This window comes from Anomaloglossus baeobatrachus, chromosome 10 (assembly GCF_048569485.1).
Source record: "Anomaloglossus baeobatrachus isolate aAnoBae1 chromosome 10, aAnoBae1.hap1, whole genome shotgun sequence".
Lineage (NCBI taxonomy): Eukaryota > Metazoa > Chordata > Amphibia > Anura > Aromobatidae > Anomaloglossus > Anomaloglossus baeobatrachus.
The window spans coordinates 142,172,193-142,195,087 of record NC_134362.1 but is presented as its reverse complement, the minus strand read 5'-3'; the positions used below and the strand labels follow the sequence as shown (position 1 = coordinate 142,195,087).

Here is a 22,895-nt window from a genome sequence, read left to right as displayed (position 1 = left end):
GTATTTTAATGTTTGACCGCACCATGCATGAGCGCCTGTGCTTGGTCCTCTAAAGCAAGTTTTAATGGAGGCTGTGAAGGTGCCGCTTTATCGGGGATATTGCCCTAAAACGCTGTGTGCTTGGATTATTCCATCTGTTTATCATTACATGGCCAGATCCAGGCAGCTCTATATATTGTGATCCATGGCTGTCGCTGGGTTGTATAATGGTATTTGCATTTATTAACAAGTCCAGTTTTACCTGTGTGGTTTGTTGCTGTTTTGTCTGTGTTCGTACATTGCATGCACAGCACCACACCTTGTAGCCTTAAGGCCCCGTCACACTAAGCAACATCGCTAGCAACATCGCTGCTAACGAACAACTTTTGTGATGTTGCTAGCGATGTTGCTGTGTGTGACATCCAGCAACAACCTGGCCCCTGCTGTGAGGTCGCTGGTTGTTGCTGAATGCCCTGGGCCATTTTTTAGTTGTTGCTGTCCTGCTGTGAAGCACAGATCGCTGTGTGTGACAGCGAGACAGCAACAACTAAATGTGCAGGCAGCAGGAGCCGGCTTCTGCGGAGGCTGGTGACCAATGTAAACATCGGGTAACCAAGAAGCCCTGTCCTTGGTTACCCGATATTTACCTTTGTTACCAGCCTCCCCGCTCTCACTGTCAGTGCCGGCTCCTGCTCTGTGCACATGTAGCTGCAGGACACATCGGGTTAATTAACCCGATGTGTGCTGTAACTAGGAGAGCAGGGAGCCAGCGCTAAGCAGTGTGCGCTGCTCCCTGCTCTGTGCACATTTAGCTGCAGCACACATCGGGTTAATTAACCCGATGTGTGCTGTAACTAGGAGAGCAAGGAGCCAGCGCTAAGCATTGTGCGCTGCTCCCTGCTCTGTGCACATTTAGCTGCAGCACACATCGGGTTAATTAACCCGATGTGTGCTGTAACTAGGAGAGCAGGGAGCCAGCGCTAAGCATTGTGCGCTGCTCCCTGCTCTGTGCACATTTAGCTGCAGCACACATCGGGTTAATTAACCCGATGTGTGCTGTAGCTAGGAGAGCAAGGAGCCAGCGCTCAGTGTGCGCTGCTCCCTGCTCTCTGCACGTGTAGCTGCGTGCGGTGGTAACCAAGGTAAATATCGGGTTGGTTACCCGATATTTACCTTAGTTACCAAGCGCAGCATCTTCCACGCGGCGCTGGGGGCTGGTCACTGGTTGCTGGTGAGCTCACCAGCAACTTGTGTAGCCACGCTCCAGCGATCCCTGCCAGGTCAGGTTGCTGGTGGGATCGCTGGAGCGTCGCAGTGTGACATCTCACCAGCAACCTCCTAGCAACTTACCAGCGATCCCTATCGTTGTTGGGATCGCTGGTAAGTTGCTTAGTGTGACTGGACCTTTAGTTTTGTAGTCTTCTCACCCCCTCCCCAATTGTCTCAGGATGTTACTCAGACCTAATGTCCTTGCTTTACCCTCCACCCTGTATCTTAATAGTAAGAGAGTATACTTCTTATTCTTCAGAAGCGGTCCATATAATTGAGAACTTGATATTGTTGGGTTTTCATGATGTATGAATAGGACTTGCTGAAACTGAACTCCATAGTTCGGGGGGGGGGACACCAGGCCAGTGGGTGCAAACAAACAAGCAGCCACCTCCAAACTTAGACCCATTGTTAGTATTAAAATCCAGTTGTATACACCTGTAATTTTTTATTTATTTTTTTTCCCTAGGATAGTGGGCTCCAGCAGAAAATCATCTGAAGTGGTGATCTTCCTCTTGTCATGGATCTTGACGTCTTCCCTTCCCACACTGAGTAAACGAGGAGTCTGAGCCGCCATGGAGAAGAAACGCAGAAAGAAATGATAGTTGTGCACCCCGGCCTCTGACATGCGAACTTTCCTAAGCCCGTAGAGCTGTGTAGCTGCCCGGCTGGACATTGTCAGGCAGAGCCTGCAGGTGACCACTCTGTGCTGATCTCCTCTTGGGAACACTAGCCGGATCTTCTCTGCAGAAATCTTACACCGCATCTTATCACTATGAGGTTTGCAAAGTTCTGGCTGCAGCTGCTTGTGATATTACTGTGTCTAAAGAAGCACCAGAGCGCCCAGCCGGGAAACTCATCCCAGGAGCCGGAGTCCTGCAATGGCTGCTCTCATCTTACACTTAGTGTGGATTTTTCTTCAACGGTGGTGGAACATGGTGAGTCAAATAAGAGGTGTGTGTGTGTGTGTGTGTGTGTGTGTGTGTGTGTGTGTGTGTGTGTGTGTGTGTGTGTGTGTGTGTGTGTGTGTGTGTGTGTGTGTGTGTGTGTGTGTGTGTGTGTGTGTGTGTGTGTGTGTGTGTGTGTGTGTGTGTGTGTGGTTTTTTTTTTTTTTTTGCTACCGCATGTGAGAACAGCATAATGTAGAAATTGCGTTAGATCAGTTCCCTGAAAGCTGAGCTCTTTATAACATCACTGATTAGCAGCTTTCTGTCTATGCACAGTGTACACATGGCTCATGAATATGGAGAACTGTATTGATTACTAGGCTTGCAGACCTACACCAGGCAGCCCAGTAAGTGAGTCTCTAAGCTATGCTGAGTAGCTCTGCCCGGGCTCTTAGAGGGATCCACCAGGTCACAATTGTTTGTTGTGTTTGCATAACTTTTTTTCTCTCTCTCCAGAATACATTGTGGCATTCAGAGGATACTTTACAGCAACTGCGCGGAGCAAGTTTATCACCAGTGCGCTGCAGAGCCGAGGCATCGAGGACTGGAGGATTGTACCAAGGAATAACCCAGCCAGTGATTACCCTAGTGACTTTGAATTGATTGAGATCAAGAATGATCAGCAAATTGGAGTACTGACGTTAGAGGATCACCCAAACATCAAGCGGGTCACCCCTCAGAGGCGTGTTTTTCGCTCTCTCAAGTTTACAGATGGTAAGTTTCTGGGTATTCTTGTTTTTTTATTGTTCCTTCTTACCCAAACTCAGTGTAGTATGACTAAAGGCCTAGTCACACACAACAACTTACCAGCAATCCCCACAACGATACGAACTAAGGATCACTGTTAAGTCGCTGGTGAGATGTCAATCAGACCTTACCAATGACACAGTAACGATGAGTGACCTGTAGAACGATCTCGGCGGAATATATATATATATATATATATATATAACAACCGTGTTAGGAGGTCATTGGTAGGTGTCAAACACAGTGATGCATCCTGCCCAGCAGGACATTGCCTTTGAAGAAAATGGTCCGGACCATTCGGCAACGACCGGTGATCTCACAGCAGGGGCCTGATCTCTGGTAGGTGTCTCACATAACGAGATCGCTGGCGAGATCGTTACTGCCTCACAGCAACTGTCACTCGGCAATGATCTCGTTAGCTATCTCGTTGTGAATTGGGGCCTTAGGCTATGTGCCCACGCTGCGGATTTCCCGAAAATCTGCAGCAGCGGCACTTCCAAGCCATTTCAATGGCATTTTGGAAATGCTGTGTCCATGCTGCGGATTTTTCCGCTGCGGATTTGCCGCGGATTTTGATCCGGAAAAATCTGCAGCATGTCAATTGTTTGGTGCAGATTTGGTGCGGATTTTTGGTTTTGAATGGGGAAAAAAAAAAAAAAAATTCGCGGCAAATCCGCACCCGCGGATTTGCCGCGGAAGTCGCGGATTTTCAGGCAGAAAAATCCGCAGGTACATTCTACCGTGGACACATAGCCTTAATGTTCTGCTCAAATCTCATCCCCGTTTCACTTTGGTTCCTTAGTGTCACATCACCTCTGGCACAGTACATGAGTTGGAGATGGCGGTCTGCTTGTTGATCTCTCCATTGTAGCTTATGGTAGTTGAGAAATGAAGAACTGTTGCATAGCCTCCATGGTGTTCAAGGAGAAGGCCACATGAGATGCTGGTGTGCAATGGAGTCCTGGAAGATCTCTGAATCAAAGGCTTGGGGCGCTTACTTTATAGAGCGGGGTTAAGGGCACTTTACAATAGCCATTATTCTCTCCAGTGGGGTTACCCTTTATTACTGATCTTGGGGCTGGTGACTCTTGGACCAGAAACTGGTGTGTGAATCTGATCTAAAGGCATAAGATTGCTTCTGCACAGCATTGATTGGTATGGCTGTGTGCCCACAATGAGTTTAGTGCATTTTTGATGCTGCGTCTTAGGCTATGTGCGCACAGTGCATTTTTCGCGGCGTTTTTCGGGTGCGTTTTTGGCCTCAAAACTGTAGGACTTTGCTTCCCCAGCAAAGTCTGAGTTTTCATTTTTGCTGTCCGCACAAATCTGTTTTTTTTTTACCTGCGTTTTTGAGTTAAAAAAAAAAAAATGGACATGTCAGTTCTTTCCTGCGTTTTTCTGCGTTTTCCGCCCATGCAATGCATTTGAAAAACGCAGCAAAAGGCAGAGAACAAAAACGCACCAAATCGCGGCAAAAACACATGCGTTTTTTGATGCGTTTTTCCGACGCAGGTGCATTTTTGTGCGTTTTAGCGGCCAAAAACGCAGCGTCAAAAAGACGCAGTGTGCGAACCTAGCCTTACAGTTTCAACAAAGATGTGTCCTGCCGCCCTAATAGGTGCAAATTTTGCAACATCAAAGGCGTGGGAAGACGTCCTGCAGAAATCTATTCATCGCCCGCCCTGCCCTGAATACTGCAGGCTTTGTATTTGCATGTGACACATTTTGTGAGGACCAACTCCTCAGTGTCTTCTCCTCCCTGCACCGATGGCTGAAATCATTCCTGGGGTCAGCAGCCTAAATCTCTCCATAAGGCTGGGCTCTCACGAGCATATAAAAATCAGTATCTTCTTTATCCAGGAAAGTTAGTTTCTTATTTTTTCCTCTTGTTTGTATGCAGTGTGTGTGTTTTTTTTTTTTTTTTTTTTTATTCCTTCTCTTCCCTTGCATATTAATATACTGCCACATTAAATATGATCAGATTAAAGGGCAATCTGATTTAGGAGAAAAAAAAAATCCCCGGTTAGCGAGCACTTAGTCAGCCTCGTTGGGATCCACTTGCCAGTGGCTTTCAAGCCTTTGGACCCGGGTGCTCTCTGCACCTTGATTACGAATCGATTGTTTTTATTGCCCTAAACCCATGATGGGCCCAGTTATAGTATTTTCTTAAGGTTTTAGTATATTTTTTGTGTAGCATTTTATTTAACTTGTGGGTGTTTGTGTTTTTTTTTTTGTTTTTTTTTTTTTTTTTTTCTTCCAAATACCATGAGTTTCCTGACATCCACTGTACAGCCGCTCTATTCACTGCTTAATCCTGTAAGGCCGGAGTTGTTTAGGAGTTGTATTTTGGTGATCTTAATTGGGCACTCTAAAGCAGGGGTCCCCATCCTCAGGAGTTGCATGTGGCTCACAACCCATGTGTGGCTTGTGGCTGCCAACTTGGTGCATTAACACCAGGTCTAGCAAACTGCTATGAAGAGCCGGTATTCAGATAGTGACTTTTGTGATTAGATGCACACAAGAGCAGATCTGAATGGAGGTGGGACCCCCTGGATCTTGGTATGACTTGGGTGTAAGATCTCTGGACGTCATTATACTGGGGGCTTCTGGTGTCAGGAGCTGGATGTGGCTCTTGCGGTCATCGGCTGAGGAGTTGGCGTACCCCTGCAGCATGTGTCGTCCTAGACTCTGTCTCTCCCTGCCCCTTAGTATTTCTCCTGTGTACATATCAGATTGGATCACTACTCAGCTGTTTATTATGTTGACACTTGCAGGATGGGACACAGTGCTGGTGCCAGAACTTTGTACAGAAAAAAAATGTAGCTTTTATTAAGTGTTTAACCCCTTAAAGAAACAGTTTTGTCCACATTCTGCATGTTGCTAAAACAATGTTTTGCAGGAAACGCTGTTGAATCTCCGATTTCTATAGATGGAGACTGAGGTGCAGGGCTGATCTGGTGAAATTTACTTTGAGGTTTACTAAGGGGTGCTTTACACATAGCGAGATCGCTACCGAAATCGCTGCTACGTCACGGTTTTTGTGACGCAGCAGTGACCTCATTAGCGATCTCGCTGTGTGTGACACTGAGCGGCGATCTGGCCCCTGCTGTGAGATCGCTGCTCGTTACACACAGCCCTGGTTTGTTTTCTTCAAAGGCGCTCTCCCGCTGTGACACACAGATCGCTGTGTGTGACAGCGAGAGAGCGACGAAATGAAGCGAGCAGAGGGCAGGAGCCGGCAGCTGGGGTAAGCTGTAACCAGGGTAAACATCAGGTAACCAAGGTGGTTACCTGATATTTACCTTAGTTACCAGCCTCCGCAGCTCTCACGCTGCCTGTGCTGCCGGCTCCTGCTCTCTGCACATGTAGCTGCAGTACACATCGGGTTAATTAACCCGATGTGTACTGTAGCTAGGAGAGCAGGGAGCCAGCGCTAAGCAGTGTGCGCGGCTCCCTGCTCTCTGCACATGTAGCTGCAGTACACATCGGGTTAATTAACCCGATGTGTACTGTAGCTAGGAGAGCAGGGAGCCAGCGCTAAGCAGTGTGCGCGGCTCCCTGCTCTCTGCACATGTAGCTGCAGTACACATCGGGTTAATTAACCCGATGTGTACTGTAGCTAGGAGAGCAGGGAGCCAGCGCTAAGCAGTGTGCGCGGCTCCTGCTCTCTGCACATGTAGCGACGTTATGATCGCTGCTGCGTCGCTGTGTTTGACAGCTAAGCAGCGATCATAACAGCGACTTAACAGGTCGCTGTTACGTCACAGAAAATGGTGACGTAACAGCGACGTCGCTGTTGCTGTGTGTGAACCCAGCCTTATAATGGTTTTTAATCTTCTTGATCTTATGTGTTTACACATTGCAGTACCTGGACTGTGTTGTGCATGACACACATTTGTCTGGTTTATTCCTAACTGATGTCTTTCATACCGATGTACAGATATATATTATATTATATTATATTTCTCTCCTCCTCCTGAAATAGGTGATTCTTCAGCCTCCTGCAATGAGACAAAGTGGAGTCAGAAGTGGCAGTCATCTCGCCCACTCAGAAGGGCCAGCCTCTCCCTTAGCTCTGGATTTTGGCATGCTACAGGGAGACACTCTAGCCGCCGTCTCCTGAGAGCCATCCCACGGCAGGTCGCACAGACTCTTCAAGCTGATGTATTGTGGCAACTGGGATACACAGGTCGGTGCCATTCATACCTAGCACTTTACTACAGGGCAGCAATGTAGCGCTCTGCTTGCTTGTTAGGGTCTTCTGTAGTTAATGCTGAAGATGTCTGTGGGTAGGGTACAGTCTACCCATAGAAGATATATCAAGGGATGTGGAGACAGTTTAGCCACCATGTGTTTAAATTTCTGTATGCAATCCTCCCTCCCGTCATGAGTTGCATGAATGGACCCCTCTAAGCCTGCACAAACTGTTCTGAATCACCCAAGGCGTATACAGAGGAAGCCCTTGTCATCTGTCATAGTAATGTGCAACTAAAGCTTTGTGTCAAAGCCATAAAGGTATAACACATTTGCCACAAAATTGTCCCTATTTGCTGAGCCCAAGTTTGTCACACACCTGTGGTCACTGTGCAAAGGGAAATTTATTTTGCATTTAATGACAGGTTACCTTTTATCCCCTACCTAATAGTTGCACATGGCCCATTTCAACATCACATCAGGAGTACACATTTGAGGATAGACTAGAAAGGACCTTCAGCCCATCATTGGTGCCCTCTCTACCCAATTTGCATTTTTAGCACTTCCCCCTATTCTGCCTTGCTTGCTTTCCTAAAGCAGGCACTGCTTGTACTGTCTGCTTCCTGTTTATTGGAATGACATCAGGAGCCGCACATAAGATGCTCTTCACACTCACCCTCTTTCTCTGAAGCTGCTGGCTCATTGTAAGGACCACAGACAGGAGTCGGGGACTGGTGCATCCCCCTGGGCTTCTTCACCTGTGTCCATATACATGGATACAATGAGTTTAGGCACCACTTGTCCCAGGGAATTGATTGGTGTTAATGCATAGTGGTTGTAACTGTGCACTGCACCCCTGATCTCAGCGAGGGTACACTAAAGCCTCCTCTCTTGCATATGGTTTTAAACTGCTTTCTTGGCCACAAATACACTAAACTGTATAATGCTGAAATGAATTTTCCAGGTTCTAAGTTCCCTGTATAATTGGCTTTTTTTCTGTGACAAATGTTGTTTGTAATTCCCTTAACAGGTAGTAATGTAAGAGTAGCTGTGTTTGACACTGGATTGAGTGAGAGACACCCACACTTTAAGAACGTAAAGGAACGAACCAACTGGACCAATGAGAAAACCTTGGATGATGGTGAGTAGTGGGCAATCACTTAGGGTTTAGTGTCCCTACAGCATCAGCCCAAGTCACTACTGTTCTCCCTCAAATCACTGGGTTACTTGTGATATACTGGAAACCTCCTTTAAAGAATGTGACACTTTTCTGCCTCTGCACAGAGAAAGTGTTTGCAGCAGAATGTGCACTAAAGCTTTCCTTGGTACACATTTGTAATTCCAGACAATCATCGTGAGCCTTGTTACATTCTCCTTGATGTATTAAGCTATGGGTTTGCCAAAGGAAAACAAAGGTTACGCGTCCAATACTCTACATGTGCATATGGCCTAATGGGGAGCATAAATCTTGACAATCCTGTACCCGTCCACCTCATGTCTTCTGAGAAGTGTTGTGCTCTAACCAGACTCTCACTGATACGTTAACTTTTCTGCTTTGTTAGGACTGGGACATGGGACTTTTGTGGCTGGTGTTATTGCCAGCATGCGAGAATGCCAGGGTTTTGCTCCAGATTCTGAGTTGCACATTTTCCGAGTCTTCACGAATAATCAGGTACCTTAGATCTGTCACTGCCCTTGTGTTTTATATTATATTCCTATTGCCATAAAGCAAAAAAATTGTTTGGTTAAAATGTTGCACATTAGGGTTCAACTGCACAAACATGAAATTAGACCTGACCTACATTCACGTGGGAAGTCGTGGAGTTGGTGGTAGAGGAGACCTGACTAGTCATCTTTTCATGACATTTATTTCTGAATCTCTACATTCTCAATATGAAACAACTTAAAGGGAACCAATCACCTAAAGCCAGTGCTATACTGGCACCATCAGGCTGATTCTCTACATACCTGTAGTGGTCAACTCGGATGTTTAGGTTTTGAAATCCAAGAAAGTAAAGTTTATAAAATTAGCAGCTTCTTGAGTGACAGCAGCTGCGGATCAGATAACTGTGGGGGGGGGTCATAGTTATCCCCTCCCCCTTTTTAGAATTGGCATAAGTATTGTACAATCGATTCACCTTTACTTGCAGGAGCTGTGGTGATGTCCTCGATTGTACAATACCTATGCAAATTCTAACAGGGGAGGGGATAACTATGACACCCTTCCTCCCCCCCGGGGCTATTATCTGATCCTCAGCTGCTGTAACTCAAGAAGCTGCTGATTTTTATAAACTTTACTTTCTTGGATTTCAAAACCTAAACGTTTGAGCTGATCACTATAGATGGGTATAGAATCAGCGTGTGACACGGAGGGATACTGTCAATCCAATGTCCAAGCGTGAAATCCCAATAGTTAGAAGTAGAGCGTGATGTTTACTTAGCATTTGGCTGTGGGCGCTGGAAAAGGTGAGGTTTGGCTGGAACCCAATGTAATAAACATGTTTACTTTTAATTTAGCCGTATTCTTATTGTGTGTACTCGAGGGTTATATACGGCAGTGTTTTGTTAAACAACTAATCACAAATCCTGCCCCAAGGAGAAGGAAACGGATGTGCTGGGTGTTAATACAGCAGTATGTAGAAATCCATTGCTTACACTGAGGGTAGATCCGACTTCACTAATCTCAGCTACACACTTCGGGGGACCCAAATGTAAAAAAACGCTCCTTCTGCAGGTAATAGTCCTTATTTAAATTCCCATCTTAGGTCTCCTACACATCATGGTTCCTTGATGCTTTTAACTATGCCATTCTTAAGAAAATAGACGTACTGAACCTCAGCATTGGGGGACCGGACTTCATGGATCATCCTTTTGTTGATAAGGTTGGTTGTGCACAATCTTGCTGTGGTAGAGCTTTCTATATGCTTTAATAGTTGATTTCTTTTTCGCTCCTAATTGGGAGACCCAGACAGTGGGTGTATAGCTACTGCCCTCTGGAGGCCGCACAAAGAACTACACTTAAAAGTGTAAGGCCCCTCCCCTTCTGGCTATACACCCTCCCGTAGGAGTACAGATTCCTCAGTTTTAGCTTTGTGCGCAAGGAGGTCAGACACGCACGCATAGCTCCATTGTTTTTAGTCAGCAGCAGCTGCTGACTATGTCGGATGGAAGAAAAGAGGGCCCATAAACAGGGCTCCCAGCATGCTCCCTTCTCACCCCACTGTATGTCGGAGGTGTTTGTAAGGTTGAGGTACCCATTGCGGGTACGGCGGCAGGAGCCCACATGCTGATTCCTTCCCCATCCCTTTTTACAGGGCCCTGGGTGAAGTGGGATTTACTGGTCTCCAGGCACTGAGACCGGGCTCCATCTACAGCCCCTGGACAAGATGCTGGATGGAGCGGAGTACATCAGGGACATGGCCCTGCATCCTCAAGGTACTCTGTGTCCCCGTGCAGGCGCTCACACCGCAGCATGCTGGGTGTTGTAGTGCGCCGGGGGACATCAGCGCTACGGCGCTTGTGCCATGGCCTCATTCAGCTTAGCTGAAGCAGGCACACGCCCAGGAATCGGTCGCGCCGGCCGCTGGGACTGCGGCGCGGCTGGCACTTGTGGTGCGCCGGGGACTTCAGCGCGGCCCGCGCTTTTACGGCGGCCGCGCTGATAACTCGAGTCCCCGGCTTTTGCGGCCTGATTCCGTTCGTTCCCGCCCCCGGACCTGCCAGTCAGGAGAGGGGCGGGACGCTGGCCACATCTAGAAATCGGTCATGCCGGCCGCTGGGACTGCGGCGCGGCTGGCACTTGTGGTGCGCCGGGGACTTCAGCGCGGCCCGCGCTTTTACGGCGGCCGCGCTGATAACTCGAGTCCCCGGCTTTTGCGGCCTGCTCCCGTTCGTTCCCGCCCCCAGACCTGCCAGTCAGGAGAGGGGCGGGACGCTGGCCAGTGCATCAGCGCTGAGGGCTGGAGTCGTTTTTACATACTCCAGCCCTCACAATCGGCACAGAGGGGACACTGTTTCCCGCACTTTTGTTTGGGAACTCCCACGGACCGCCCCTCTCCACAGACGCCGGCAGCCATTCCTGCTGACACGCTGAGCTGCAGAGGGGAGCCGGGGAGACCCAGACAAGAAATTCTTCGCCTCTTACCCGCTATTCAGCGGGCGGTAAGCAGCCCTCAGGGCTCACCCCCTCTTGTGCCAGTAGTATTCTTAGTATTTTGTTGCTACAAATACTTGGTATTACATAGCGCTGGTCGCCCTTTGGCTATAGACTCTCTCACATTCAGAGAGCCAGCAGCATGTCGTCCGCAAAACGCAAGGGTGCCAAAGCACAGACATTATATGCTTCCTGCACCGCATGTGGGACTTTTCTACCGGCAGGCTCCACGGACCCCCATTGTGTGCAGTGCTCGGCCCCTGCGGCGCTTGCACAGCCGGGGCCTCTGCTGGACGTGACCCAGGGTGTACCACCTGTGAATGCTGTCCAGGTGACAGGAACTGAGTTTGCAGCTTTTGCTGACAGAATGTCTCTCACTATGTCACAAATTCTTGACACATTGCGAGCTAGGCCTGTACTTCAGGCCACGGACACTGTGCAATCATTGCCCCCTGGTCCCCCTCAGCTCCAAGCTCCGGGACGGGCATATACACCTCAGGGTGAAGACTCTGACTCGGACGATGGCCCCGGGCAGCCTAAGCGGGCTCGCTATGACGGGCCTTCACATTCATCTCAATGGTCAGGATCCCAGCGAGATGAATCTATGGGTGATGAGGCGGACGTAACTGATCAGGATTCTGATCCTGGAACCGCTCTCAATCTAGATACACCAGATGGTGACGCCATAGTTAATGATCTTATATTTAACATCAATAAGATGTTAAATATTTCCCCACCAGCTCCTCTTGTGGAGGAGTCAGCTTCGCAGCACGAGAGAATCCATTTCAGATACCCTAAGCGTACTTTAAGCACTTTTCTGGACCACGCTGACTTTAGAGACGCAATCCAGAAACCCCACGCTTATCCTGAAAGGCGTTTTCCTAAACGGCTTAAAGATACACGCTATCCTTTTCCCCCTGAGGTGGTCAAGGGTTGGACCCAGTGTCCAAAAGTGGATCCTCCAATTTCCAGGCTTGCAGCTAGATCCTTGGTTGCAGTTGAAGATGGAGCGGCACTTAAAGATGCCACTGACAGGCAGATGGAGCTCTGGCTGAAATCCATCTATGAAGCGATTGGAGCGTCATTGGCGCCTTCTTTTGCAGCCGTATGGGCACTCCAAGCTATCTCAGCCGGGCTTGCGCGAGTTGACTCCGTCACACGTGCATTTGCCCCGCAGGTAGCACCATTGACCTCGCAAATGGCGGCATTCGCGTCGTACGCGATTAATGCTGTTCTTGACGCTACAAGCCGCACGGCAGTGGCGTCAGCCAACTCCGTTGTTTTGCGTAGGGCCCTGTGGTTGAGACATTGGAAAGCAGATTCTCATTCCAAGAAGTGCTTAACCAATTTGCCTTTTTCTCGTGACCGATTGTTTGGAGAGCGTTTAGATGAAATCATCAAACACTCCAAGGGTAAGGACTCATCCTTACCGCAACACAGACAAAACAGACCCCAACAGAGGAAGGGTCAGTCTGGTTATCGGTCCTTTCGAGGACCGGGCAGGTCCCAATTCGCATCGTCAAAAAAGACTCAAAAAGACCAGAGACGCTCAGATTCTTGGAGGTCTCGGTCACGCCCAAAAAGGGCAGCCGGAGGAACCGTTGCCAAAACGGCGTCCTCCTGACTTGAGGTCTCCGATTCCCACACCCGCGGTCGGTGGGAGGCTTTCCCACTTTGGCGACATCTGGCTGTCACACGTCAAAGACCGTTGGGTGAGGGATATTCTGTCTCACGGGTACAGGATAGAGTTCAGTTCTCGTCCGCCAACTCGTTTCTTCAGAACTTCTCCCCCACCAGACCGAGCCGATGCTCTGTTGCAGGCGGTGGCCGCTCTAAAAGCGGAAGGAGTGGTGACCTCCGTCCCTCTTCAGGAACAAGGTCACGGTTTTTACTCCAATCTGTTTGTGGTCCCAAAAAAGGACGGATCGTATCGGCCCGTCCTGGATCTAAAGTTGCTCAACAGACACGTAAAAGTCAGGAGGTTCCGGATGGAATCCCTACGCTCCGTCATAGCCTCAATGTCTCAAGGAGATTTTCTAGCATCAATAGATATCAAAGATGCGTATCTCCACGTGCCGATCGCACCAGAGCATCAGCGTTTCCTACGCTTCGTCATACACGACGAACACCTGCAGTTCGTAGCGTTACCTTTCGGTCTGGCAACAGCCCCCCGGGTCTTCACCAAGGTCATGGCAGCAGTAGTAGCTGTACTGCACTCGCAGGGTCACTCGGTCATCCCGTATCTAGACGACCTGCTTATAAAGGCACCCTCTCAAGAGGCATGCCAACACAGTCTGAAAGTGGCACTAGACACTCTCCAGAGTTTCGGGTGGATTATCAACTTTCCAAAGTCTCATCTAACCCCGACCCAATCTCTGACTTATCTTGGCATGGAGTTTCATACTCTCTCAGCGATAGTGAAGCTTCCACTGGACAAGCAGTGCTCGCTGCGGACTGGAGTGCAATCTCTCCTTCAGAGCCAGTCGCACTCACTGAGGCGCCTCATGCATTTCCTAGGAAAGATGGTAGCAGCAATGGAGGCAGTCCCGTTCGCGCAGTTTCATCTGCGCCCTCTACAATGGGACATTCTACGCCAATGGGACGGGAAATCGACGTCCCTCGACAGGACTGTCTCCCTCTCTCAGACTGCCAAGGACTCTCTGCGTTGGTGGCTTCTCCCCACCTCATTGTCACAGGGAAAGTCGTTCCTTCCCCCGTCCTGGGCAGTGGTCACGACGGATGCGAGCCTATCAGGGTGGGGAGCGGTGTATCTCCACCACAGGGCTCAGGGGATGTGGACTCTGGAAGAGTCCACCCTGCAGATCAATGTTCTGGAAATCAGGGCAATCTATCTTGCCCTGCGAGCCTTCCAACAATGGCTGGAAGGCAAGCAGATTCGGATTCAGTCGGACAATTCCACGGCGGTGGCGTACATCAACCACCAAGGGGGAACACGCAGTCGCCAAGCCTTTCAAGAAGTCCAACGGATTTTGACGTGGGTGGAAAGCAGAGCGTCCACCATATCCGCAGTTCACATCCCAGGCGTGGAAAACTGGGAAGCAGACTTTCTCAGTCGCCAGGGCATGGACGCAGGAGAATGGTCCCTTCACCCGGACGTGTTTCAGCAGATCTGTTGCCGCTGGGGGACGCCGGACGTCGATCTGATGGCGTCACGACACAACAACAAGGTCCCAGTTTTCATGGCACGGTCTCACGATCACCGAGCACTGGCGGCAGAAGCCTTGGTTCAGGATTGGTCGCAATTCCGACTCCCCTATGTGTTCCCACCTCTAGCATTGTTACCCAGAGTTCTCCGGAAAATCAGGTCCGACTGCCATCGAGCCATACTCGTCGCTCCAGATTGGCCAAGAAGGTCGTGGTACCCGGATCTGTGGCATCTCACGGTAGGCCAACCGTGGACACTACCAGACCGTCCAGATTTGCTGTCTCAAGGGCCGTTTTTCCATCTGAATTCTGCGGCCCTGAACCTGACTGTGTGGCCATTGAGTCCTGGATCCTAGCGGCCTCAGGTTTATCTCATGAAGTTGTTGCCACAATGAGACAGGCTAGAAAACCTTCCTCAGCTAAGATCTATCACAGAACGTGGAAGATATTCTTAGCGTGGTGCGTGGCTCAAGGGTTTTCTCCCTGGCCATTTGCATTGCCAACTTTTCTTTCCTTCCTGCAGTCTGGGTTGGAAAAAGGCTTGTCGCTTAGCTCTCTTAAGGGTCAAGTCTCCGCGCTATCCGTATTCTTTCAGAAGCGCTTGGCACAGCTTTCTAAAGTACGCACTTTTCTCCAAGGAGTTTGTCATATCGTTCCTCCTTACAGACGGCCATTGGAACCCTGGGATCTGAACAAGGTTCTCATTGCTCTCCAGAAGCCGCCTTTCGAGCCTTTGAAAGAGGTTCCCCTTTCTCGGCTTTCACAAAAGGTAGTTTTTCTTGTGGCGGTCACGTCTCTTCGAAGAGTGTCCGAGCTAGCGGCGTTATCTTGCAAATCTCCCTTCCTGGTGTTTCACCAAGACAAGGTAGTACTGCGTCCAATTCCAGAGTTTTCTCCCAAGGTGGTTTCTTCCTTTCATCTCAATCAGGATATCACTTTACCATCTTTGTGTCCGCATCCAGTTCACCAATTTGAAAAGGGTTTACATCTGTTGGACCTGGTGAGAGCACTCAGGATTTACATTTCTCGCACGGCGGCTCTACGCCGTTCTGATGCGCTCTTTGTCCTAGTCGCTGGTCAGCATAAGGGATCGCAAGCTTCCAAATCCACCCTGGCGCGGTGGATCAAGGAACCAATTCTTCACACATACCGTTCTGCTGGGCTTCCGATTCCATCTGGACTGAAGGCCCATTCTACCAGAGCCGTGGGTGCGTCCTGGGCATTGCGGCATCAGGCTACGGCTCAGCAAGTGTGCCAGGCGGCTACCTGGTCGAGTCTGCACACGTTTACCAAACACTATCAAGTGCATACCTACGCTTCGGCAGATGCCAGCCTAGGTAGACAGGTCCTTCAGGCGGCGGTGGCCCACCTGTAGGAAGAGGCTGTCTGACAGCCCGTTCATGTGGTATCTTTTTACCCACCCAGGGACTGCTTTTGGACGTCCCACTGTCTGGGTCTCCCAATTAGGAGCGAAAAAGAAGAAGGGAATTTTGTTTACTTACCGTAAATTCCTTTTCTTCTAGCTCCAATTGGGAGACCCAGCACCCGCCCTATTTGTTCTTAGGGTTTCGTTTTTCGGGTGCACATGTTGTTCATGTTGTTTCTTAAGTTCTCCGATCATGTTATCGGATTGAATTTGTTTTTGAAACTGTTATTGGCTTTCCTCCTTCTTGCTTTGGTACTAAAACTGAGGAATCTGTACTCCTACGGGAGGGTGTATAGCCAGAAGGGGAGGGGCCTTACACTTTTAAGTGTAGTTCTTTGTGCGGCCTCCAGAGGGCAGTAGCTATACACCCACTGTCTGGGTCTCCCAATTGGAGCTAGAAGAAAAGGAATTTACGGTAAGTAAACAAAATTCCCTTCTTTGCTGCCTGAGCCCATGGTGTTGTGACAATATAAAGGCCACAGCCGCCGAGTGCACCTCACTAACTCTGCGGACCCTGACCTCCGCTTTACAATCACTGCTTTTATTGTTTTTAAGAAGAAAATGACTAGTGACCTTTTCTCTTCTACCTTACAGGTCTGGGAGTTAACAGCCAACAATGTGATCATGATTTCGGCAATAGGAAATGATGGCCCGCTTTATGGGTATGGACCTGGCCGTAGTGTAACAGTGTAATATATTGTCTGTGCCCAGTAACAGGCATTACGTTTTCACACTTACGATAAGGAAACCAGCCTGCCTGTAACGCCTTATAGAAATATAAAAATAACATTAAATCCAAATATGCATAAGAGTATAGTATGTTTCAAGATAACGACTGGCATGAGCTGTGCGGTGCTTTCAAAATGTTTATTAAAAGTGTGTGTGTGTGTGTGTGTGTGTGTATATGTATATATGTATATATTGAACAAGGAATCTTTCAATTAAGACAATCAGTTTCCATTATATATTGAAACAGCAAAAAAAGTGTGAACAGACACGAGGCCCAATGTACCCTTTTGACTACTTTTGCCATTTTTCGTTGTCTTGAGTAGTAACTGTTCTTTCACTTGCATCTGTCACCACAGAATGACTGTAGCCAAGAACAGGCGCTGGGGGGCATCACAGCAGGGCTACTATCGAAGGGCACCTTCCCACCCGTTTGTTTTCCTCCAGCTCCTCTCCTATGAAACCTGAATTCTCAAATGAAGGGGAGAGCTATTGGGGAAACTGTAGATGGGAAGGTGCACCTAATATTTGGCTGCGCCATGCTGCACCGAGCACATGTACTTGGTGTGAGCAGTCATTCTGGACTGACTCTTAAGTCTGGCAGTAATGTGGGCACAAAATATTTCAGACTACCAAAATTAAATAGGAGAGAAAAGGCACAATAGGGTCTTACCCGATATATTGGGCAAAATCATATAGAAGTGATGCACTCACCTGATCGGGTTGTGCCAGTCACAACTCCTTAAACAGCAAAGAGTGAGCGGTCCAGCAGCAGCCCTGTTGCACAAGTAGAACGTCAAAGAAAACTGGAGAAAAAACAGCTTTTTTTCTCCAGTTTTCCTTTGACAGACTACCAAAATGTGATTTGTCTTCATGCTGTGGTATGCTGTCTTCTAGTGATATTTCTATTTATTAGAAGTGATGGACTGTAGGAATACATTAACTACCAAACTACATACATTTTGCGATAAATCCATTTTCTCCTTTCTTGTTTAGGACTCTGAACAACCCGGCAGACCAAATGGATGTGATAGGAGTCGGTGGCATTGATTTTGAGGACAACATAGCTAGATTTTCTTCCAGAGGGATGACCACATGGGTAACTAACTTCTCACCCTTTTTTTTTTTTTTTTTGATCAGTATACATATTTCAGTATTATGGCTGTACTGATGAGAATTGTATTGCCTTGTCATGGAAACATGGGTCATATTGAACCAGACTCCATGTTTGCACCTATATATTTATTTATTTATTTTTGTTTGTTTTGCAGTGTTTCATTTACACCTAATGAGGAGCAACCACCAGGATTTTGCAATATGAAGTAAAGGCCGTGCCATACGGACACTAAGAAGCGGAATCCAGGCATACCTATTGTAGGAAGATCAGCTGCTTGGTTGCAGAAATGTTTTTAATCAGTGGCAAAAATGCCCTGCACTTGACAGGAGCGGGTCTTTGTGGGTCGGGTCCTCGGCATGTATTCCTCAATCGGCGTCCTTCTGGCTTGCTCCCTTTTCTTTATTTGAACCTGTTGGTGGTGCATGCACATTGCCACAGTAACTGTCTTCGTTAGAATTGCGCTGGAGTCCTCATGCACGTACCACGATCTCCAGCGCCATTTTATTGACACTGCGATAATACTATGGGAGGCATCAGTGCGTGTGCAGGTTTATTTTTTTTTTTTTTTACATCTGCACATGCGCCCTTGCTGCTCAGGCTTCACTGCAGTGTCTTCAATAAAATGGTGCTGAAGATCATGATGCACGCATGCTCAGGCTCAGCGCCATTTTTATGAACACAGAATCACTCTGGCAATGCATGCAGATGCTTGAGGAAGACTTTACAGTGAGGACCCGACCCACAAAGACCTACCCATGTTCCACAAATCAAAAGACAGGGCATTTCTGCAATTTTGGCTTCATCAGCCAAGCATCCAATCTTTCTACAACAGATATGCCTGGATTCAGCATCTTACTGCCTGTATGCCACTGCCTGCACCTCTTATAGCAAAATCCTGCTGATTGGTCCTCCTAAGCCAGCGATTTTTGTAGGCGCATATTGCCTCTAGTATGGGTTGTATTTTTTTTTTCAGTCATTTATTTAAAAAAAACAAAAACAAACCACATGTTTGACAAAGTGCAGATCTTATGCTGAGAATTTTTGCACCCAATCTGCAACATGTGCACATAGTCTTTATAGACGTTTCAATCTGTTTTTCTGTTTTATGCCACAATTCTGGTAAATTAAATTGGGACATTTTGTTGGTTACAGAAAACCCAATTTCTTTGTCGCTCCATTGGGAGACCCAGACAATTGGGTGTATAGCTTCTGCCTCCGGAGGCCACACAAAGTATTACACTTTAAAAAGTGTAACCCCTCCCCTCTGCCTATACACCCTCCCATGCATCACGGGCCCATCAGTTTTTTGCTTTGTGTTGAAGGAGGCACACATTCACGCAAGCTCCACATTTTACTCAGCAGCAGCTGCTGACTTTATCGGATGGAAGAAAAGAGGGCCCCTAACAGGGCTCCCGGCATGCTCCCTTCTCACCCCACTCTGGTCGGCGGTGCTGTTGAGGTACCCATTGCGGGTACAAAGGCTGGAGCCACATGCCGTTATCCTTCCCCATCCCTTAGGGGCTCTGGGAGAAGTGGGATCCTAACCGGTCACCATGCATTGGGACCGGGCTCCCTCCGCAGCCCCTGGGGGAATCTGACGGACAGGAGATCGGGTATCATCAGGGACAGGCCCTGCTTCTCTGAGGTACTCTGTGTCCCCTTGGGGACGGTGCATAGAGCGCCTGTGTAACAGACGCTGCAGCGGCTGCTGTGTGTTTTGTGTCGCCGGGACTACCGCGCCGACCGCGCCTGTTTGCCGGCCGGGTTAATAACTTTAGTCCCCGGCTTCTGCGGCCTAGTACCGCATACTCCCGCCCCCGGGCCTGCCAGTCAGGGGTAAGGGCGGGACGCTAGACTGGACGTCAGCGGTGAGGGCTGGAGCATACTAGGTATCCTCCTCCCCCCTCACTGAGCACTGTGGGGCACCAGATTCCCGCACTTTCTGAGGCACGCCCACGGCTCCCTCCTCCTCTGATAACGCTGGCAGCCATTGTTATCATCACTTCTGCCGGTGGAGAACTTCAGACCGAGCTCCACAGCTCTGGGAGGCCCAGGCAGGGAATCTGGTGGACACACAACCGCTGAGGGCGGTCGGTAAGCCGCACCGGTTACCAGGTGCTGGCCCCCCCGGGTGCCGAAGAGTATATATATATCCATATATTGTATACATTTGCTCTGTTGGGCCGCATTATTTGCTTTTGGCTATATATCCTCACTGATTGCTCTAAGAGGAGACAACAGCATGTCGTCCGCAAAAAGCAAGGGTGCCAAGGCACAGGCTTATTTTGCAACCTGTACCTCTTGTGCGGCTATGTTACCTGCAGGTTCCACCTACCCTCATTGTGTGCAATGCTCGGCCCCTGTGACACTCACTCAGCCGGAGCCTCAGCCACGGGTGGGACCCTCGGCCCAGGTAGAACCACCGGCTACCACTGTCCAGGTGGCAGGGACAGAGTTTGCAGTGTTGGCTGAGAAACTTTCTGAGTCACTTTCACAATCCATGGCTCAGTCTATGGATAGATAATCCATGGCTCAGTCTATGGATAGATGGTCTGCTAAGATACTAGAAGCTTTGCAGTCCAGACCTGTAACACAGGCCCCGGGCACTGTTGAATCATTGCCCCCAGGCCCCCCTCGGTCGGCGCAGCAAAGTGCTCCTGGGGTGACTCCTAGGTCCCACGGGGAGGACTCCGACACGGACCGCAGTCCCAGACCGGCTAAGCGGGCTCGCTGGGAGCTTCCCTCGACTTCATCACACTGCTCAGGGTCTCAGCATGAGGACTCTCTGGAGGATGAAGCGGAGGTGGCAGATCAGGGCTCTGATCCTGACGCTGCTCTCAATCTTGAAACACCTGAAGGGGACGCCATAGTAAATGACCTTATAGCGTCCATCAACCAGGTGCTAGAACTTTCTCCTCCAGCTCCACCGATTGAGGAGTCAGCTTCTCAGCAGGAGAAATTCCAATTTAGGTTTCCCAAACGTACACGGAGTGCATTTTTCGATCACTCCAACTTCAGAGATACAGTCCAGAAACACCGAGCATTTCCGGACAAGCGCTTTACTAAGCGCCTTAATGACACACGTTACCCCTTCCCCACTGACGTAGTTAAGGGTTGGGCTCAGTGTCCCAAGGTGGATCCTCCAGTCTCTAGACTGGCGGCTAGATCCATAGTAGCAGTGGCAGATGGTTCATCGCTCAAGGATGCCACTGACAGGCAAATAGAGCTCCTGATGAAATCCATCTATGAAGCCATAGGCGCGTCTTTTGCTCCGGCATTCGCAGCCGTATGGGCACTCCAAGCTATCTCAGCTTGTCTGTCTGAGATTGATGCAGTCACACGTGCCTCTACTCCGCAGGTTGTGTCTTTAACCTCTCAGGCGTCGGCTTTTTCGTCCTACGCCATGAACGCCATCCTGGACTCTGCGAGCCGTACAGCGGTAGCATCCGCCAATTCAGTGGCAGTTCGCAGGGCCATGTGGCTACGCGAATGGAAGGCAGACTCTGCTTCCAAGAAGTTCTTAACCGGTTTGCCATTTTCTGGCGACCGTCTGTTTGGCGAGCAATTGGATGAAATTATTAAACAATCCAAGGGAAAGGACTCGTCATTACCCCAGTCCAAACCAAACAGACCTCAGCAACGGAAGATACAACCGAGGTTTCGGTCCTTTCGGCCCTCAGCCAGGTCACAATTCTCCACGTCCAACAGGCCACAGAAGGGCCAGAGGAACTCTGCTTCATGGAGGTCTAAGTCACGTCCTAAAAAGACCGCCGGAGGAACCACCCCCAAGGCGGCCTCATCATGACTTTCGGCCTCCCCAAACCGCATCCTCGGTCGGTGGCAGGCTCTCCCGCTTTTGCGACGCCTGGTTGCCACATGTCCAAGACCGATGGGTGAGAGACATTCTGTCTCACGGTTACAGGATAGAGCTCAGCTCTCGTCCTCCGACTCGTTTCTTCAGAACATCTCCGCCCCCAGAGCGATTCGATGCTCTTTTTCAGGCGGTGAACACTCTGAAGGCAGAAGGAGTGGTGATCCCGGTTCCCCTTCAAGAATGTGGTCGCGGTTTTTACTCCAACTTGTTTGTGGTGCCAAAAAAGGACGGATCATTCCGTCCCGTTCTGAACCTCAAACTGCTCAACAGACACGTGAAAACCAGACGGTTCCGGATGGAATCTCTCCGCTCCGTCATCGCCTCGATGTCCCAAGGAGACTTCCTAGCATCAATCGACATCAGGGATGCTTATCTCCACGTGCCGATTGCACCAGAGCATCAACGCTTCCTGCGTTTCGCCATCGGAGACGAACACCTTCAGTTCATGGCACTGCCTTTCGGCCTGGCGACAGCCCCACGGGTCTTCACCAAGGTCATGGCAGCAGTGGTGGCAGTCCTACACTCTCAGGGACACTCTGTGATCCCTTACTTAGACGATCTTCTAGTCAAAGCACCCTCCCGGGTGGCATGCCAACACAGCCTGAACACTGCTCTGGAGACTCTCCAGAGGTTCGGGTGGATCATCAATTTCCCAAAGTCAAATTTAATTTGACACCGACCCAATCGCTAACTTACCTCGGGATGGAGTTTCATACTCTCTCAGCGATAGTGAAGCTCCCGCTGGACAAACAGCGTTCACTACAGACAGGGGTGCAATCTCTCCTTCGAGCCCAGTCTCACCCCTTGAGGCGGCTCATGCACTTCCTAGGGAAGATGGTGGCAGCAATGGAGGCAGTTCCATTTGCGCAGTTTCATCTGCGTCCACTCCAATGGGACATTCTCCGCAAATGGGACAGGAGGTCGACGTCCCTCGACAGGAACGTCTTTCTCGGGCAGCCAAAGCCTCTCTTCAGTGGTGGCTTCTTCCCACTTCCCTGTCGAAAGGAAAATCCTTCCTGCCCCCATCCTGGGCTGTGGTCACGACGGACGCGAGTCTGTCAGGGTGGGGAGCGGTCTTCCTCCACCACAGGGCTCAGGGAACCTGGACTCAGAGTCCTCCCTTCAGATCAATGTTCTGGAGATAAGGGCAGTGTATCTAGCCTTAAAGGCGTTCCAGCTGTGGCTGGAAGGCAGGCAGATCCGAATTCAGTCGGACAACGCCACGGCGGTGGCGTACATCAACCACCAAGGCGGCACACGCAGTCGTCAAGCCTTCCAAGAAGTTCGGCGGATTCTGC

At 49.4% G+C, this 22,895-nt stretch overlaps 1 protein-coding gene across 3 annotated transcripts in view; it reads left to right on the top strand.

Moving 5' to 3' along the window:
* MBTPS1 (membrane bound transcription factor peptidase, site 1) overlaps positions 1-22,895 on the top strand; it is a 124,895-nt gene that overhangs the window by 10,728 nt on the left and 91,272 nt on the right. For all 3 annotated transcript variants that reach the window (XM_075325698.1, XM_075325701.1, XM_075325699.1), the window contains 8 exons: positions 1,718-2,186; positions 2,652-2,909; positions 6,928-7,131; positions 8,167-8,277; positions 8,699-8,808; positions 9,902-10,018; positions 16,475-16,542; positions 17,603-17,705. In XM_075325698.1, coding sequence (XP_075181813.1) covers positions 2,024-2,186; positions 2,652-2,909; positions 6,928-7,131; positions 8,167-8,277; positions 8,699-8,808; positions 9,902-10,018; positions 16,475-16,542; positions 17,603-17,705 — 1,134 coding nt within the window. In that variant the 5' untranslated portion in view covers positions 1,718-2,023. The remainder of the gene's footprint in view (positions 1-1,717; positions 2,187-2,651; positions 2,910-6,927; positions 7,132-8,166; positions 8,278-8,698; positions 8,809-9,901; positions 10,019-16,474; positions 16,543-17,602; positions 17,706-22,895) is intronic.